Source organism: Lathyrus oleraceus, chromosome 7 (assembly GCF_024323335.1).
Source record: "Lathyrus oleraceus cultivar Zhongwan6 chromosome 7, CAAS_Psat_ZW6_1.0, whole genome shotgun sequence".
Classification (NCBI taxonomy): Eukaryota; Viridiplantae; Streptophyta; class Magnoliopsida; order Fabales; family Fabaceae; genus Lathyrus; species Lathyrus oleraceus.
In genome coordinates this window covers 53,331,765-53,345,873 of record NC_066585.1, presented here as the reverse complement: position 1 = coordinate 53,345,873, position 14,109 = coordinate 53,331,765, and the positions used below count along the sequence as shown (strand labels likewise).

The window sequence follows — 14,109 nt, the reverse complement described above, 5'->3', positions numbered from 1 at the left end:
AAAATCAAATTTGTTTCAATATCCAACGGTCATGATTAACTGACGGTGTAAAATTCTTTTATACTGTCAGTATACTTCAATTAAATTCTTTTTTAAAATAAATTGGTCTAATAAATATAAGAATTTTTATGACTTGTAATCTAATTATTTTAACTAAATAAACTTTAAAAAAATTTAAGTTTTTTCTATTTGAAAAAAATCTCGTTCTGTGTAGCCAAACCATAAGTCCGGTTACTTGGTTTGGCCTATATCCAATCTCTACTAAGGAGAAAGGAGAAAAAATTGCTCTAGAGTTTATTTTTAACAAATCTCAAACTACACATGAAAATACCTCAATATTAAAAATAAAATAAAAAAACACAATAAACTCATCTTATTATTAAAGAATCTGCCAAAATTCTTTCGTTGAAGATATTCTTAAATGTCCTAGAACAATAATTATAATATTCAATACTCAAACTTTTTTATTATAGTACAAATTCTAAAAATAAATAAATAAAACTATCATTAATTATCATTAGTGTTACTAAGTAGGCATTTTAAAATTGTCCATTAAAATAACAGTCAAACACTGGGAAGACCCTTTACAAAATTCATGCAAGCCATCTGAGAGTCTCTGGATGAAAATCAAACTGCTCATATTCAATTTAAGCAACCTTAAGTCATATTCAAAATATGGAATATGAGTTGTAAAACTGAGACTGCATACTAATATTATTTTATAATTTTTTGACTGGACTAATTCTCTGCCTCATTTTGTACCATATGCATTGTGTCCAATGGACACTAATACTTGAATCAAATTACTTTCAATCTATTTCTTTTTTCATAAATAGAGTCTCTTTTACGTGCAATCGCAGAGACTAATCTTTCGAATTATCGAGAACTATAATAAACATCAAAACTCTTTTTAAAAAAATTTAATATTAATTTGTTCAAAACTGAATTCGAAATCAGTATTCTGAAGTAGTATAATTCAACAACTTTATTAACAATTTCATAAAACAGATTACAGATATTTTCTGAACCCTTCAAACAAATTACAAACATTAGCCTTACAAATTCTATAAACTTCTTTCACCACAATGTGATTCAACAAGTGAAAAAAGAAAAAAAATGCCCCAACATTTAAAGGACCTATTATCTAGGCTCCTAAAATAACAAATCAACAAACCAAAAAATCTTCTATCAGTTATTTCTTCATAATCTATATGATACTAAAAACCATGTAATCAATTCAAGTAGTAGCTTTCACAAGAGGTGATTGAGGAATTGGAGAATGAGGTGACATCATAATATCATCAAACCTTCTTGATTTAAGGCTCAACCTCAAATTACTATGCCAGCAAGGTTTAGAGTTCTTATCAGAAACCATAGCCTCTTTGTTATTCTGAGTCACAAATGATCTAATCCTTTGTAATGCAATTTGCACATCTCTATCATCCATGTTAGCATAACACACTCTAAACCAACCTGGTTCAGAGCAATGAAATGAAACACCAGGTGAAACATTGATCTTAACTTCATGAATAATCACTCTCCATAGTTCGATTTCTGATTCGAATGTCGCATTCTTAAGAAGTCCTCTTAAATCCATCCACACGAAAAGTCCACCGTTACTTTGCAAACACTTGATTCCGACTTTGATTAATCCGCCCGTGAAAACTCTGTACCTTTGTGCTAACCTCTTCGCACTCTCAGCAAGAAATTTCTCGACGAAGTCATCATCGGATAGCATTTTCGCCATCAAATACTGTGTCTGTGTTGAAACTAGTCCGAAACTCGACATTTTGCGCGTGCAATCAACAACGGTGTCGTTGTATGAGTATATTATACCAACTCTAAACCCCGGGAATCCCATGTCTTTTGAAAGACTATAAACTATGTGAACGAGGTTACGGTCGCATTCAATGTCCGTGTCATGTTCGATTATCTCCGCTATGCTTATGAAACTTGGGTGGCTAAAAACCGTTGCAGCGTAGATTTCGTCGCTTATTAGATGGATACGCTTTTCGTTGATGAAACTGATGACAGTTCTTAATGTGTTTCTGTCCATAACAGTGCCTAAAGGATTTGAAGGATTTGTGATGAGTAAACCTTTGATTCTGATGTTATCTTCTTTGGCTTTTTCATAAGCTTCTTCTAAGGCTTGTTTGGTTAATTTGAAATTGTTTGAGCTTTCACAGATAACCGGAACAAGTTTAACTCCTGTTCTCCACCTCAAATCTCTATCAAAACTGCATTAAGAAATCAAAGCATTTCATTAGAAAAATACTAAATATTATATGGTAATGATTAATTTAACATAAAAATTTGCATGAATGACTTGAATATAGTTGACTACTGCTTCCAAACACAGTTGAAGTTGAAATATTGTAAATTATTCCCTTAAGAAAAAGTCAGTGCCATCAAAATTCAATACTATAAATGAAATTTTAAATTATTATGAAAGCTACTCTTCATTATTGTGTAAATTAATTATCAAAACAATATTTTTTTCACTAGAAATCAAATTTCCTCTGCGCGCAACTGCATAGACTTAATCTCTAAAATCGGAGAGGATCACAGTAACCCGACAAAACTTTCTCTAAAAAGAATTTTGTGTGCCCATAACTGAATTCAAACTCAGGATCTCTATAAGACTGGGACGCGACCGCGACTATTTTTTAAAACCATGAATGATCAAAACAATAATTGATAGTATTATAATTGAAAAACCCTAAGATGAAGAAAGAGGGTTGAACTTGAATTGAATTGAATGTACATACCCTGGATAATAAGGAGTAGGCACCAAAAGAGCTTCACCACGATCCGCCAAACAAAACGCCGTAGCCTCATGAGCTCCGGTGGCTCCGCCGCTCATTACGATCCGATCGGGATCGAACGTCACTCTGTTTCCTCTGGTTCTAGACATGAATTTCGCCACAGCCTGTTCAAATTCAGATTCAATTACAAATTAGTTTATAAACATCAAACAATTAACAATAATCAAACTCCTAATTATATGCATCATTGTAACTAAACTAACTGCTCACATTTCTGAACTCTGGTAAACCATGATAATCCTGAAAATTCGCCATCTGTTTGAAATTATGAACTCCTTCTAGCGTACAAATCGAAGCTTCTGGATTACTCATAATCCAATTTTGAACCATATCAGCAGTAAGCTGATTCTCTGCAAGACCCATTTGGATGACTCCGTGGGGATTTTTGGATGGATGGAAAGGATCTTTGTCATAGGCTTTCCATCCATCAAAGTAAGATGATGCTTCACCATGGCCATCACCCATGGCTATCTTAGACAACAATTGTGGTTGATCCAAGTTCATCACTCCCATTGTTAATTATAGTAGTATAAAAATGATTAATGTAGTGTGATATTAGCAAAGAAAGTAAAATTGTTGTGTTTGTAGTTGAGAGATTGATTGCAATGATATCTAGGAATGAAGTATGGGTGGTTATTTATAGCTTGAAGATGTAAGAATTTAATGCTGATTTTGAGACATTTGAATTTATTGAGTCTAGTCAAAATAATAAATGAAGGAAGGTTCATGTGAAGGAGAATGAAGAGGAGACTCTAGCAACAAATTTAAGCTATGATTTCATAACACGTCACTCAGACACTCAGAATGGTAAAACGGATTCGATCCATTTATATGATTCGTTTTATTTGCACTTTAATGTAAAATAGATCAAAAATATATTATTTTCTTTACTATTTATTTTTTTCAATTTTTTGCGAACATGAATATTAAGATAAATTTTTATATTTTTAACTTAAAAATCCAGTGTCTATGCGCAAAATGCCTTAATCTTATTTTTTTTAAGACATGGAAATATTTTAGACTCGTACAATTAATTATTTTTCACTCATTTGTTTCATGTTTTTATGATTTTTTTTCAGCAACCGTTAAGTCAGCAATTTGAGGTTGAAAGTTAGGCAGGTGTTGGAAGGCAGACAATCACTAATAATAACTATGTTTTATTAGCAAAATGCCAATTTGTGTTTTTTTTTGTCAACAAAGTTGGAGAAAAAAAATAGACTTTGAGTTTGTGATGAGATTGTATACGTTCTTAGTCATAATATTAATAGGAATGGATATTACTTTTTTTTACACCTACTCATTTGTATTCTTGCGTACGCTCTGATTTTATCAATGGTGTGAGTTGGTTGATATGGTCTGGACACGAAGATGTGTGAGAATTTCCATAATAATGATGATAATGTTTATTTTATTATTTCACCTAAATTAAATTTTTTTAAAAAGACTAAAAAAATGACTTTATTAAATTATTATTTCTAATTATTTGTGTATTTTTATTGTTATAAATGTAAGAATAATTAATTGATTACTAGTACGTATCATATATTAATTAGAGAATACATTTAAACGAATACAAATCAATTAAAAAATCAAAACTATGTTAATATATATATATATATATATATATATATATATATATATATATATATATATATATATATATATATATATATATATATATATATATATTATATATATATATATATATATATATTCTTTTGAAAATATGATAGTTATTAGGAAAATAGAGAGAGTATTCAAATAAAATTATGATAAAAAATTTATGTAAGTGTTGGGTCAATGGTCAACAATTCACCATTGTCAAAAATTGATTTTGTTTTAAAAATTAATTCTAACATAAAATTAGAATTTATATTTTAAAGTTTAAAACTAATTTATATAATGAAATTTATTACTTATTCTTTACGACTACATTAATTCTTTAAAATTGATATATTTATATAAGATTTTTTAGTACAATATATAATATACTCCAACATTACTTAATTGATGTAGATTTGTATCAAAATGCTATTTTCTTTCAGGAAAAGGTATTACTATTCTAATTATTAATTATTTTTCAAATTTAAGTTTTTATTAAGGTAAATTATTGATATGTTGGAACAAAATTAAAATAATTAAGTGCAAACAAATATTTTGTACAAAAAGTCCTACATACATTATTCTAACGACAAGTGTAAATATATGTTAGTGTTGTAGGTGTGAATAAAATTTTCAACATTTTTATTTGATTTCTTCAACTTTTTCATTCCAACCACCAATCAATTTAATTGTATCTCATTCTACATAAATTAATTGTACTTCTTTAAAGTTGGAAAATGGTGATTTTTATGACAAAGTCAATAATTATATTAATATGTGATTTTTAATTTAACGCAAGATCGTAAGAGATTACATTATTTTTGAAATGGTTAAATATGTAATTATTTGTATGGCAGTCGAAATAGTGTGTTTTTATTCGACGGGTGTCGATAGGTGTTTTGTCTGTGTCGAAATAATATGAGTCGAACAAATTTGAAGTATGTAGTTATCGAAGGAGTCGATAGAGTCGAAATAGTCTGATCTAGTTTAATTTTAGTTGAGTTAGTTATTTTGTGATTAGTTAGAGTGCAAGTAATCTCATTTATAAATAGTGGGGATCTCTATTTCATTATAACTGAGTTGTGATGACAAGTTTTTGTAATAGCTTTGTGTAATTTCAGAAATCACAGTTGTGATTAACACACATTATAACAAACACTTAGAGTGTAGTGTGAATATAAATACAATCTTCTTCTTCTTCCTTCAAAATTTCTCATTTCTCTCATTTTCAATTGTCTTGTCTTCTTCTTTTAATTCTTTGTGTAGTGTAGAATCATCTTGCAATCAATGAGTGGTTGTTTCACCTGAGTAAATGGTGAAGAACAAGAGATGTGATCAATCACAAAAATTGATTCTTTTTCATCAAGATTGATTCGGTTAACTTCAAGATTGGAGTTTTCCCAACATCTGATATCTAGAGCACTGATTGTGTGATCTTTGGGACATATTGAATCCGGATGAATCATCAGAACTGACATTTTCTAACAAATCTTCTAATCTTAAACGGTAAGAATTATGAAAATGGGTGTAAGCATATAAATGTTGTTTTCTGTTATCATGATCCTTGGGATCTTGTGAAGAATGAATTAACATCAATTCGAGAGAATGCTACAGATGAACAAGGTTGCACACAAAGATATGAAGAAGAAATATTACAAGGCTCTTTTTTTAATCCATCAATGCGTTAATCCAGAGAACTTTGACTGGTAGAGGAAACCATCAAGTGGGTAATTCATCAAATTAAAGACAATTCGACTGGTAGAGGAAACCATCAAGTGGGTAATTCATCAAATTAAAGGCAATCTTCCAACCAAGGCAACCATAGAAGTGATGGTGCAGGTAGAGGAAGAGGGGATGGAAGAAAACCTTATAAAAGTCATATGCAGTGCTACAATTGTCAAAGGTATGGTCATTATGCAAGTCAATATCGAGAAGGAAAGAAAGATCAAGAAAGTGATGCATAGCTTGCAGAAGACGGAGTGATGCTAATGGTCACAACAAAAGAAGAAGAAAGATTCATAGGCCAATGGTATCTTGACTCAGATTGTTCGTCACACATGACTGGAAGAAAAGATTGGTTTATCAATATCAGTCTCTCGTCGAAGAACAAGGTAAAGTTTGTAAAAGACAATACCCTATTTGTTGAAGATATTGGTGATGTTCTGATCAGGAGAAAGGATGGTAAACTATCGGTAATTTCCAATGTGTTGTACATACCTGGCGTGAAGAATAACCTGCTCAGTATAGGTTAGCTGATTGAAAGGAATTACAAAGTATTGATCGAATATAGAATGATAAGAGTGATCGACTCGAGAAACAGATTAATCTTGAAGGCTCGTATGTCTCAGAATATAACCTTCAGGATTGAACTTGATGTGTTGGAACACAAGTTCCTAGCGACTGCAGCTAGTAGAGATGAATGGCAATGGCATTACAGACTTGGTCACTTGAATTTTAATGACATTAGTAATCTAAAGATGAAGAACATGGTTTTAGACCTACCAAAAATCCATATTCCAGAAGAAGTATGCGAAGAATGTGTTCAACCAGACACAAGAATAACTTCAGCAAATATGTAAGAAACAAGTCAAAATCCACTCTCGGGATAATCTACTCAGACATGTTTGGTCATCTCCAGGTAGATTTACTTGGAGGTAACAAAACTTTGTTACTTTTATTGATGTTTACAATGGAAAGTTGTGGACCTACTTAATCAAGTATAAAAGTGATGTGGTCGATGTTTTCACTAAGTTCAAAGTAATGGTCAAAAAATAGAGTGATCACAAGATTAAGGTTCTGAGGATAGATGGAGGTGGGGAGTATGTGTTGAAATATTTTGATGCACTATGTACAAAATAAGGAATTATACATGAGGTGATGCCACCATACACTCCTCAAAAAAATGGTATTGCTGAAAGAAACAACAAAACTGTTATGAATATGGTGATAAGCATGTTAAAAGGCAAGCATCTCCCAAATGAGCAATGAGGGGAGGTTGTATCAACTGCAAGGTACATACTAAACAGATGTCCGACAAAGAGGCTTGAAGGTATCACACTAGAATAATGTTGGTTTGGTTTCAAACCTAGTTTGAGCCACTATAAAGTGTTTGGATCCATAACACATAGGCATGTGCCAAACCCCTAAGAAGAAATCTAGATGATAAGTAGAGTCAGATAATCCTAGTGGGATATCATTCAACTGGTGGATATAAACTGTTCGACCCAGTGAATAAGGAAGTCATGATCAGTAGGGATGTGATCGTATATGAGCTTACAGAGTGGGATTGGACTAAGAACATCCAGAAGGATTCAGTGATAATCTTGTGTGATGAACCAGTTAGTGAAGTTGTTAGAGATGTTCGACAAGCTGCTAGAGAAGTTTGACAAGAAACTGTCGAAGGTCAAGCTAGCACAAGCAGATCCCAGAGAACCAAAAACATGCCTGCAAGACTGCAAAAATGTGTAATCACATCAGATGGTGTGGTCGACAATGAAAGTGAGTTAGTACATTATGCCTTCTATGCAGATATTGAGCCATCCAATGCAGTTAAATCATTGAAAGACTCAAGGTGGATGAAAGCTATGGTGGATGAGATAAAATCCACAGAAGACAATGATACCTGGACACTAGTCGAATTGCCAAAAGGGAAGATGGCAATTGATGTGAAGTGGGTATAAAAAGTCAAGCTAAATCCAAAATGTGAAGTGATTCGACACAAGGCAAGACTTATAGCAAAGGTGTTTCTTCAGAAAGAAGGAATTGACTATGATGAAGTCTTTGCACTAGTAGCTAGAATCGAAACAATCAAGTTGATTGTTGGTCTATCCAATATGCATAATTGGTCGATATGTTAGATGGATGTGAAATGTGCATTCATGAATGACCCTCTAGACGAAGAGGTGTATGTAACACAACCAATTGGGTTTGGGAAACAATGCCAAGAAAGGAAAGTATACAGGCTACATAAAGCCATGTATGGATTCAAAAAAGCTCCAAGAGCTTAAAATAAGAAAATAGACGACTTTCTAAGAGAGAAAGAGTTTGAGAAGTGCATGACAAAGCATGATGTGTATGTTAGGAGAAGTAAGAGTGATTTGTTTATATTATGTCTCTATGTCCACGACTTGTTGATAATAGGCAATTGCAATAAGGAGATCGAGGAATTCAAACATGACTTAAGCAAGGAGTTTGAAATGTTAGACTTGGGAAATGTCTCATACTCCCTTGGTATCGAATTCTACAAGAGTAGTAGAGACTTGATGATGCACCAAATAAGATATGCAGGTGAAATACTCAAGAGATTTGAGATGCAAGATTGTAACCCAACTTCAACTCCAGCTGAGGCTAGATTGCAACTGATAAAAGATTCTAATGAAGATGACGTCGATCCAACACAATACAGAAGACCAATTGGATCACTTTGATAACTCTGTCACACAAGGCCAAACTTAACATATTGTGTAGGCATGGTCAGTAGATTCATGCAGAAGCCAAATGTATCCCATCTTGCAGCCACCAAGAGGATACTAAGGTATCTCAAAGGAACACTCGACTATGGGATTTTGTTTTATTCAGTCGATGAAGGAAAAAAATGCAAACTTGTGGGCTACACTGACTCTAGTTGGTGTGGTGATGCTGAAGATAGAAAATTGACAGCAAGATATGTTTTCATGTTAGGTGGTGCGCCAGTCGCGTAGAGTTTAAGAAAGGAACCGATGGTAGCTTTATCATCATTTGAGGCTGAATACATAGCATTTTCTTTATGTGCATGCCAAACAACATGGATGATGAATTTAGTTGAAGAAAATATAGGGAAAACTCATGAAGCAATGGCCATGAAGATCGAAAACATGTTGACTATCAACCTTGAAAAGAATCCGATATTACACGGAGAAGAAAATACATTGAAATGAGGTTCAATTACCTGAGAGAGCAGATAGCGAATGGAAAGTTGAGCCTGGAGCATTGCAGATCATAGAATCAGATTGCAGATCATAGAATCAGATTGCAGATATAATGGTGAAGGTTGTGCATGTCGAATTGTTCAATAGATTAATAATAATGATGAATGTAGATAGCTTAGACATAACGAATTAAATGGTGTGCTAAATATGTAATTCTTTGGGTCAAAGTCAAAATAATGTGTTTGTATTCGACGAATGTCGAAAGGTGTTTTGTGTGTGTCAAAATAGCATGCGTCGAACAAAGTTTGTATTTGCTATATTTGACATAAAGTTAAATCTAGCCTGTCGAAGCATGTAGTTGTCGAAGGAGTTGACATATTCGAAATAGTATGACTTAACTTAGTTTTAATTGAGTTAATTATTTTGTGATTACTTGGAGTTCAAGTAATCTCATTATTAAATAGATAGGATCTCTATTTCATTAGAACGAAGTTTTGATAACAAGTTTTTGTAGTAGCTTTGTGTAGTGATTAACACACATTGTAACAAACACTTAGAGTGCAATGTGCACAGTAATACAATCTTCTTCTTCTTCCTTAAAAATTTATACTTTCTCTCATTTTCAATTGTCTTGTTTTCTTCTTTCAATTCTTTGTGTAGTGTAGAATCATCTTGTAACCAGGGAGTGATTGTTTCAATTGAGTAAAGGATGAAGAACAACACGCGTGATCAATTAGAAATATTGATTCTTGTTCATCAAGGTTGATTCGATTAACTTCAAGATTGAAGTTTTCGCAACAGAAATGAGGATAAAATTTAAAATTGATTACTAAATTTAACAATTTTTTTGTCATTATATTTAAAGTTTTATAATAGTTACCATAAAAAGTTGATAAATTAATTCTATTTTTTTTAATAATAAACACTATATATCAATAAATGAGTTTGAGAATACTTAACCTTATTGGTATAAAATAAACAACAATGATAACAACAATAATAACTAAGTTTTATTATATTAAATGGAATCGATTATATGAATCAACATTTGTCATAATGTTCTATCTAGGACTGTACTTCTATTCAAATTATTAATCTTGTGATCTTTATAAACAACTGATCTAATAATATTTTTAGATCTTCCTCTTCCTCTAATTGTTTGACTTCTCTTCATCTAATCTACTCTTATCACAAAATTTACATGTATTCTCACCATATGCTCAAACCATCTAAATCTATTTTCCATCATATTCTCTATTAAAGGTGTTACCCCGACATTTTCCTTAATATTTTAATTTTTAATTCTATCATATTTAGTCTTAGCACATATTCGACACAACATCCTCATCTCTACTACACTTACTTTATTCTCGTGTTGATTCTTAACCGTCCAACATTATGTCTCGTACAAAATCACAAGTCTTACTGTCATCCGATAAAAAAAAATCTTCAGCATAACGACACATTTGCGTCACATTAAACCCCCTAAGTCCTCATTCCTTTCAGTCACCCATATTAAATTTGATGATTTACATTCCTTTCTATTTTTCTATCATTTTGTATTACAGACCCAAAATATTTAAAATGTGTGACTTGAGGAATGATATGATTTTCAACTTTCACCTCTAGGTTAGAAATACGTATTTTGTTGAACTTAAGTTCCATATACTTCATCTTACTTCTACTTAGGCTAAAGCACATGTGTTTCTAAAACATGTCCCCAACCACTCATTTAAATCATATTTTGACTCTTTAAGTAGAGCTATATCATCTACAAAAGTCATGCATCTCGGTGTTAGCTCTTGTATGTGTTACCTGGGTATATCCAAAATTAAAATAAAAAGATAGAGGTTTAGGGTAGCTTCTTGATGCAAACCTCTTGTAATAGGAAATCCGTATGTTTCTCCACCTTGTGTCTGGACACTAGTCGATATACTTTCATAAATATCTTGGATAACTCAAATATACGCAATCCTAATCCCTTTTTCTCTAGGGTTTTTAACAAAATCTCTTTAAAAACTCTATCATAAGATTTCTCTAAATCAATAAAAGTTAAGTGCAAGTATTGTCGGTCCATCTGATATTGCTCCATCACACGTCGTAGTAGATAGATCGTGGAAAAAATTTAAAGACGAACATAGCAAAACAAAGGGAAACAAAAAATTAAAATAAACATAAATAAATCATGCAACTCAAACAATGTTTGTCATTTTAGATCACATATTTAATTTTAAGTTTATTGATCTAACATTCAACAAAGAATATTTTATTTTAGAGACATAATTAGTCATGAAATCCCTTAACTTAATTTAATCTTTCACTTTAATTCCTTATCTAAAAACTATTACATGTTATTCTCTGAAAAACTGTTTCGTTAGTCAAGTTGATCATTTCCACTAAATTTTATAAAAAAAACATTATGTTGTGCACATGTAGCATAACAACATGGCAAAAGTCAATATAGTGAGTCAACAATTTTATTAAAGGACTAAATTGAAACCTTATAATTATTTAAAGGATCAAACCGGGACACTTAATCAAACTACAATTCATTAGACCCGAATTTTATAGCATTTTGGATTAATAAAATCTTTCCTATCAACATAATCTTGAATTTAATGACATTAAAGCAGAATTTTATTACATTATTTAATTCAAACCAAAAACATTAAATCAATATGGCATTAAACATATTCCAAAATGGCATAAGGTGTACAAAGTCACAACTAAACATAAACATCATCTACTAAATATTATACATAATTCTATGTTTTTATTCTAAAGAGTGAGTTACTCTTTCATCAAATCTAACTTCATTATTTGATCCTAAAAAGTTTATATGTCAATCTTCATCAAATTTAGATGAACCTCATTTCTTGATCTTTGCAAATAAATTTGATTTTTCAGCACTCATTCTTTTAGTAATGTTCTCAATTGCATCATAATAGCTGCAAAATTGATTATACAATATTAAATTCACAAATTTTGCATCACACTAATTCACAAACTAATCACATGAACATTAAATAAATCTTTTGCATCACATTAACCTCTTCCATATAGACTAACTTTTTTGGCAAATCACACTTGAACAAGATGTACATACTCAAATTACTCAAATTATTATCAAATTCATGCAGAATTATCAATGATACGTATCTTACCGGATGGAAGTTAAGTTAATAAGAGTTAGATTTTGTTTGATAGATAGATACGTTATTTTCTCCCATAAGATATTGTGATGTGAACTACATTAGTAGACAGGTATAAATACTTCCAAAATTTGCACATAAAATAAATAAATAAAAACTATATCATCACTTACGTACTCATTGTTTGAGTTTCAAACAGATATGGTATGACAAGTAACATAGGTATTTTTGTAGAAATATTAGGTCTAACATACCATCATGTTTGTTTATAGTATGATTTGTACTACTTGAGTAGGTAATATTTTCAGAAAATCTTATACTAATTATTAAAACAAAACAATAGATTGATTGGACAGTGTGTCTAGAAATGGTGGGTCAGCATTTGAATTCTAGGACACGTAGTATTAATTGAAAGAGTAGAAGAAGAAGACGGTGAGTGTGTGTGAGCATTGAATGAAAGAAAAGATAGTGTAACAACTAAACCTAACATATGCTTGTAAGTAGAATGGAGTTATGTGTCACACATGTACTGGTTTCTCTGGTTGGTCGGTAACGGTTTCATATATGGACAACAGACGGAGGGAGGTACACACGTTCCACGCGGACTCGACTCGATAGCTAATCTATTTCTATACGGATTTACTATATATAGTTATATAGTAAATTCAATTAATTGGAAATTAATCATTAGAAGTCTAGTATGTTTTGCATGCGCACAACAAACACGTATTAGTGGCTTTGATCTAAGGGATGGTTAATGGATTGCTGCCAAGAATATCTTTAAACGGTTGGGAAGAACTAAAGATTCATTCTTTGTATACGAAGATCAAGAATAGTTTGATATAATAGATTATACCGATGTTAGCTTTCAAACAAATAAAATGACCTATGATTGAATTGTGACGTTGCAAGTTGTAAGCATTCAAAGTATGAAACGGTTATTGATTATACAAATGAGGTTTAGTATATTGTGGTTGTAAATGCATTAAAATAAGTTATTTGGATCAAGAAGCTCATTAAAGAACTTGGTACAATTTATAGTATTGTAGATCTCACAATGATGTCATTTAAGAAGTCTAGATCTCATCATCAATTCAAACACATATTGATGCATCGTCACCTCATTCGAGAGATAATCACAAAATTATTGAATTGTAATTTCTTGTGTCGAAGCATGTTGCTCGACAGGAACAAGAACGTGTCGAACCACCTAGTGTGTTAAGTTGTGTTAGTGTGTCGAAGTGTCGAAGCACGTTGCTTCACACAGAGATTCGACTTAGGCCTATTTTAGTAGTGTTAACTATTTTGGGTTTTTATAGTTTTGGGTTTTGCCTTGAGGTCCAAGTTAACCTAAATCTATAAATAGAGGAAGTAATCCTTATTTTTGTAATGAGGTGAATAGAGTATTCATAACATTGTATTCACAATATTTTGCTAATGCAAAGTGAATAAGAAGTTTTCCACAGTTTATGGACAGAGAGAAACTCTGCAGAATTTAATTCCTCTTCTCCTTCATCGTTCTTTACTTTCTTTCTTTCTCCATTGTTGTTTTCTTTTATTGTCATTGTGTGTGTGATAACAGTCTTGTTCATCAAGATTTATTGAAATTCTCCATAGGTTTTG

The 14,109-nt window shown here is 31.6% G+C and overlaps 1 protein-coding gene across 1 annotated transcript; it reads right to left on the bottom strand.

Moving 5' to 3' along the window:
- Nucleotides 1-967: 967 nt before the first annotated feature.
- Nucleotides 968-3,604, bottom strand: LOC127105086 (1-aminocyclopropane-1-carboxylate synthase). Its single transcript, XM_051042250.1, has 3 exons — nt 3,036-3,604; nt 2,769-2,929; nt 968-2,237 (listed from the first exon to the last, which is right to left on the bottom strand). Exons 1-3 carry the CDS (start codon nt 3,336-3,338, stop codon nt 1,238-1,240), a joined length of 1,464 nt encoding a protein of 487 aa, XP_050898207.1. The 5' UTR covers nt 3,339-3,604; the 3' UTR covers nt 968-1,237.
- Between the last annotated feature and the right edge of the window lie 10,505 nt (nt 3,605-14,109).

Bases quoted from the DNA above. Each gene is read 5' to 3' on its own strand.
- LOC127105086 (XM_051042250.1), bottom strand. From the start codon at position 3,338: ATGGGAGTGATGAACTTGGATCAACCACAATTGTTGTCTAAGATAGCC. The intron at 2,930-3,035 runs GTGAGCAGTTAG...GAATTTGAACAG, and splicing joins GTTTACCAGAGTTCAGAAAT to GCTGTGGCGAAATTCATGTC. The intron at 2,238-2,768 runs GTATGTACATTC...TTCTTAATGCAG, and splicing joins CCTACTCCTTATTATCCAGG to TTTTGATAGAGATTTGAGGT.